Here is a 6,141-nt window from a genome sequence, read left to right as displayed (position 1 = left end):
CAACGGACAAAAAATCTTACTAGGTTTCTAAATTTATTTTGTCAGCCTATTACACTTCAGCTCCACTATAAGCGTCCTGTGCATCATTTGTTCTACCTGCAACACGGAGAGTGTAGAGGACCAGAGGGGAAGAACATCTTTATTCTATTTCCCCTACTGTACTGTACCATATTCATCAATTATGTGTAGGTACAATAGCTTTGGTACAGTTTTTCACAAGTACTCTCAAATTGTTGCTAGTGATTCTCTAATCACACATGTTGCTTTTGTTTACATTGTGAACATAGTCGATGTAGATACCGTTTCTGCTAGCTAGTAGCTTATTGACTTCATAAATCCTTGTAAAATAACCAGTGGTGTCGAATCGAGGCCATTTGCAACCAAAATCAACTTTATTTCTCATTATTTACAATTCACAAGATATAATGAACATAAGTATCAGCAGTCAAATTGAACCTCTGTGATTCTTGAGCTTGGACGCGAGTGCTACACGGGAAGCATAGCAGCTTTTATTGATTTCAAAGGAAGCATCCCCTCAACGGCTTATGTCTGGCTGCAACGCTGGATGCCCAATGGCTGTAGTGTAGAAGGGCAGGTCGGCTGCTTTAACACAATTCTGTTATTTTTTCACTAATTGGTCTCTTGACCAATCACATCAGCTCTGAAAAATATCTGATGTGATTGGTCAGAAGACCAATTAGTGTAAAAAAAAATAATCAGAATTGGGCTACTTGTCTAAACTGACTAACTTGTTTCATCCAAGTAATGGTTTCATCACTCAGCTCAAAGTATTTGGCCTCCTCTGCTGGCACTACATAGCACTGCTCAAAAACCCATGGATGCAATTTTTCTAGTGGGCCAGATCTCACACACCCAAAAAATATATAAGAGTTCCCGATGCAGAAGTCAGGTTGTGGTGTTTTTTGTCCCCACGAGAGAGTGCATCATCAGTTTGGTTCCTTTGGTAAAATCATTTTTTATTGATTGATTAATCATATATGGATTTTTTGAAAATATACTAATTTCAGTCCTGTAAAATGTATTTAAAACAGATTTAAACTAACTGCAATTATGTTCCATTGATCAACTAATAGATTACTGTAATAATGATAAACAATACACGTCATCGTCTCAATCTTCACTTATCATACGCCATAGGAAAAACATCCTTAAAACATCCAATAATATTCATTATAACCTTATTGTAAATAAAAACAAGAAGTTACCTGTTACCATGTAATGACTTATTAATAACAATGGTTAGTGCGGTTTAAAAAAAAACTTATATTCAATATTGACATAATACTGGTTTAGAATAAATACCAACTCATTCTTACAGTAGCAGTGTCACAAATTGTCAATGAAAGAAAGACGAGGGAGAATGAGAAATATGATCAAAGATTTTTGTACAACAAGAAGTGCAAGAAATACCAGCATGAGAATACCAGAGGGCCCTCAGACACCTGTGTGTGTGTCCTCTGTAAAGGAATGAAAGCAAGTGCAATTGAGTATGAGAAAGGGAAAAAAATCATGCATGTTTAGCCAATATGAGAGAAATTACTACTGTATATGAGGATAACCACAGTTGGGTCTATGGTGACCAAGTTCATAACTTCCCTTTTCTATCTATCGGTCTCGCGCTCTCTTCACGTCTCACGCTCTCTTCACATCTCCCGACAGCTGTCCTGAACATTGTCTTTGCCTCCTGACGTTTGTTGTCATGACGTCTCACCATTGTCGGTGCCGGGCTCGGGACATTCAGGACCTAGACAGCACACAAACAGTGTTGAATGTCAGGCTCCTGGTTTGGTCTAATCTAATCTGCCATTAAAAGGATCATTCAACATTTTGTCAAATAGGCCCTTTTTTTCTACTTAGATGCTCCTGTAGACTTCCAATCATTGCGCTAATTCTAGTTAGAAATGGCAACTGAAATTACATTTAACTTTCTTCATCTGACTCTGGTTAAGGAGAGAAAAGGGCTTAATTGACAAAATGTCGACATTTGAGTCATTTAGCAGACGTTCTTATCCAGAGCGATTTCAGGAGAAATTAGGGTTCAGTGCCTCGTTTAAGGGCACAGACAGATTTATCTCCTAGTCAGCTCGAGGATTTGAACCAACAACCTTTCAGTTACTTGCCGAACGCTCTTAACCGCTAGACTACCTGCCGCTAAGAATCTCCCCAAACACTCATCCTGTCTGGAATTTTTCAACTAGATTTGAATGCCCATCATGGCCCATCATGACAGTCAACTAGATGTTAATGCCCATCATGGCCCAGTGTCTGGGACACAGTCAACTAGATGTTAATGCCCATCATGGCCCATCATGACACAGTCAACTAGATTTGAATGCCCATCATGGCCCATCATGACACAGTCAACTAGATTTGAATGCCCATCATGGCCCATCATGACACAGTCAACTAGATTTGAATGCCCATCATGGCCCATCATGACACAGTCAACTAGATGTTAATGCCCATCGTGGCCCATCATGACACAGTCAACTAGATGTTAATGCCCATCATGGCCCATCATGACACAGTCAACTAGATGTTAATGCCCATCATGGCCCATCATGACACAGTCAACTAGATGTTAATGCCCATCATGGCCCATCATGACACAGTCAACTAGATGTTAATGCCCACCATGGCCCATCATGACACAGTCAACTAGATGTTAATGCCCATCATGGCCCATCATGACACAGTCAACTAGATGTTAATGCCCATCATGGCCCATCATGACACAGTCAACTAGATTTGAATGCCCATCATGGCCCATCATGACACAGTCAACTAGATGTTAATGGCCCAGTGTTTCCTGACTATGTGACACATTGGGTTTGGCTTAGACTGTCATGACATGTCAATTCTCTTTCACCACTGAGCCATGAAAAGAAGGCTTTGAACAGGCTCGCACACACAAACAAACTACAGAATGACCATTCAGACATACACATACGGTATGGCACAGAGCGTGGTCCAGACATACACATACGGTATGGCACAGAGCGTGGTCCAGAGACACACATACGGTATGGCACAGAGCGTGGTCCAGAGACACACATACGGTATGGCACAGAGCGTGGTCCAGAGACACACATACGGTATGGCACAGAGCGTGGTCCAGACATACACATACGGTATGGCACAGAGCGTGGTCCAGAGACACACATACGGTATGGCACAGAGCGTGGTCCAGAGACACACATACGGTATGGCACAGAGCGTGGTCCAGAGACACACATACGGTATGGCACAGAGCGTGGTCCAGAGACACACATACGGTATGGCACAGAGCGTGGTCCAGAGACACACATACGGTATGGCACAGAGCGTGGTCCAGAGACACACATACGGTATGGCACAGAGCGTGGTCCAGAGACACACATACGGAATGGCACAGAGTGTGGTCCAGAGACACACATACATACACCCAGTGTCCAGAGATCTGTTTCTGTTCTGGGGGAGTCTGGGTTTTTTCACAGGGGATTCGCGATCTGAGAACCCCCTCTCCAGATCGTTGGGACTGTCCGGTTCCATGCATGATGATATGAGACACACACACAGGGCCACACAGATGGTGACTGGGTCACACAGGGGCATGTTGCAGGAATGTAGCAGTCATGATAAACATCCTAAGAGATCTACTGGAATGTCCATGGCAGAGCAATGGACCAAGTATATAACAGAGACAATGAGACTGCATTCAATGACAGAAATAACAAGAATATAAACATCAAATCAGAAACCCAAATTGAAAATCTATCATAAAACAAGCACATTCCTGCAAACATCTGTAGACAAACACGCATGTACAGCACACATTCACACATGCAGTGAACCCGCACACACACACACACACACACACACGGTCACACACATACCTGCGTCACATGAGTTTGCTTTCCTGTTGCGATGTGCCTTCAGTGAAAACCATTTGTTCCTCCCTCATCTGATTGAATTGTCAAAATGTCAACCTTAGCCATCGCCATCATCAACAACATTTTCATAGCCATTAATGATTTGTTGGTCAAGAAAGGAACCAATTATCATTACAATTAATAATAATTTCTTAAAACCATCTTTAATGGTATTTCATCACAGTGGTACCTTGACAACCAGCAGGTGGTAGACCTGCGTCTACCACCGGCTTGGTAGACGCAGGTGGCACAGGAGGCAGGCTTTTCATTTCATTAGCTCCTCCATCTTGAGTGACAGAAGGACCAGACAAATCAAAAGTGGGCTCGGTAGAGGCAGTTGGAACAGGAGGCGGGGTTCTCTCATTGGCTGTTTCCTCAGGTGGAGTGACAGCAGACAGTGTCTTTGGAGAAGTCTTATCTTTACCAGGCTGTGGAAAGAGAATGTACACGTAGTTAGATACAGACTACTGTACACAAACAACGATACGAGCAATTTGGGGACACACACCCACCTTTTCAGGAATGGGAGGACGCTGTCCTTCTGCTTCTCTGTCTTTCTTTTCATTCTTCTCCTCTTCTACCCCGTCTCTATCTATCCATCCTACACCATCTGTTGATTTATCTTAAAAGGAAGAAAGTGTGAAACATAAGTTAAATTGTAATTTTGTTACAACTCTACATCCATGGCACATGCAGCACCCGGAGCCATAAAAGCATCTAGATATTTATGTTGCAGTACCGGAACTCCCCTGCAGGTGTCTCTGTCTCATGCTGGCCAGACTGGGCTTGCTGCTCTGAGAAGGGGGTTCTGATTTCTGTCCACAGGGGGCTCCCTCCTGCCTGTCCAACAACTCTGTCCCCTTTGTCCCTCTGTCCACCTCCTTCTGTGTGTATGTCTGAGTGCTGGGCATTGGCAGACTGACTGGATCTGTCTGTCTGTCAGGCTGTCTGTCAGGCTGTCTGTCTGTCAGAGAAGCGGAGGACATTGCATGTCCATTGGCATGGGTCTCTGTCTGGATGTCTGATGTAGTCGATCTGTCAGTGTCTCTGTCCACTGGTCTGGTCTCAAAGCTACTGTCGGAGTCCTCATCTTCTGCTCCGATACAACTGTACACCATGCTGACCAGGTCTGAAGGCTGGAAGGTGGGAGAGAGAAGGAGAGAGCGAGGGAAAGAGAGAGAGAAAATTGTAAGGCTTAGACTGTGTCGTATGTAATAGATTACATAGAAAGTAAAAGCATACATGCTGTACTATGATAATGAGTGGAATAAACCAGGAGATGACTAGTCAGGTCAAGTAAAACTCTTGGCCCTATTCATTTAAAACATTTTATTTTGAATTTCACCTTTATTTAACCAGGTAGGCAAGTTGAGAACAAGTTCTCATTTACAATTGCGACCTGGCCAAGATAAAGCAAAGCAGTTCGGCACATACAACGACACAGAGTTACACATGGAGTAAAACAAACATACAGTCAATAATACAGTATAAACAAGTCTATATACGATGTGAGCAAATGAGGTGAGAGAAGGGAGGTAAAGGCAAAAAAAAGGCCATGGTGGCAAAGTAAATACGATATACCAAGTAAAGCACTGGAATGGTAGATTTGCAGTGGAAGAATGTGCAAAGTAGAAATAAAAATAATGGGGTGCAAAGGAGCGAAATAAATAAAATAAATACAGTAGGGAAAGAGGTAGTTGTTTGGGCTAAATTATAGGTGGGCTATGTACAGGTGCAGTAATCTGTGAGCTGCTCTGACAGTTGGTGCTTAAAGCTAGTGAGGGAGATAAGTGTTTCCAGTTTCAGAGATTTTTGTAGTTCGTTCCAGTCATTGGCAGCAGAGAACTGGAAGGAGAGGCGGCCAAAGAAATAATTGGTTTTGGGGGTGACCAGAGAGATATACCTGCTGGAGCGCGTGCTACAGGTGGGTGAAGCTATGGTGACTAGCGAGCTGGGATAAGGGGGGACTTTACCTAGCAGGGTCTTGTAGATGACATGGAGCCAGTGGGTTTGGCGACGAGTATGAAGCGAGGGCCAGCCAACGAGAGCGTACAGGTCGCAGTGGTGGGTAGTATGTGGGGCTTTGGTGACAAAACGGATTGCACTGTGATAGACTGCATCCAATTTGTTGAGTAGGGTATTGGAGGCTATTTTGTAAATGACATCGCCGAAGTCGAGGATTGGTAGGATGGTCAGTTTTACAAGGGTA

The 6,141-nt window shown here is 43.4% G+C and overlaps 1 protein-coding gene across 1 annotated transcript in view; it reads right to left on the bottom strand.

Moving 5' to 3' along the window:
* Positions 1-370: 370 nt before the first annotated feature.
* LOC124009424 (capping protein, Arp2/3 and myosin-I linker protein 3-like) overlaps positions 371-6,141 on the bottom strand; it is a 42,298-nt gene continuing 36,527 nt past the window's right edge. The window contains exons 30-33 of the mRNA XM_046321239.1: positions 4,672-5,068; positions 4,445-4,554; positions 4,123-4,360; positions 371-1,765 (exon numbers count right to left, since the gene is read on the bottom strand). Coding sequence (XP_046177195.1) covers positions 1,719-1,765; positions 4,123-4,360; positions 4,445-4,554; positions 4,672-5,068 — 792 coding nt within the window. The 3' untranslated portion in view covers positions 371-1,718. The remainder of the gene's footprint in view (positions 1,766-4,122; positions 4,361-4,444; positions 4,555-4,671; positions 5,069-6,141) is intronic.

This window comes from Oncorhynchus gorbuscha, linkage group LG22, assembly GCF_021184085.1.
Source record: "Oncorhynchus gorbuscha isolate QuinsamMale2020 ecotype Even-year linkage group LG22, OgorEven_v1.0, whole genome shotgun sequence".
Taxonomy (NCBI): Eukaryota; Metazoa; Chordata; class Actinopteri; order Salmoniformes; family Salmonidae; genus Oncorhynchus; species Oncorhynchus gorbuscha.
This window is presented reverse-complemented; position numbering and strand designations above follow the sequence as displayed.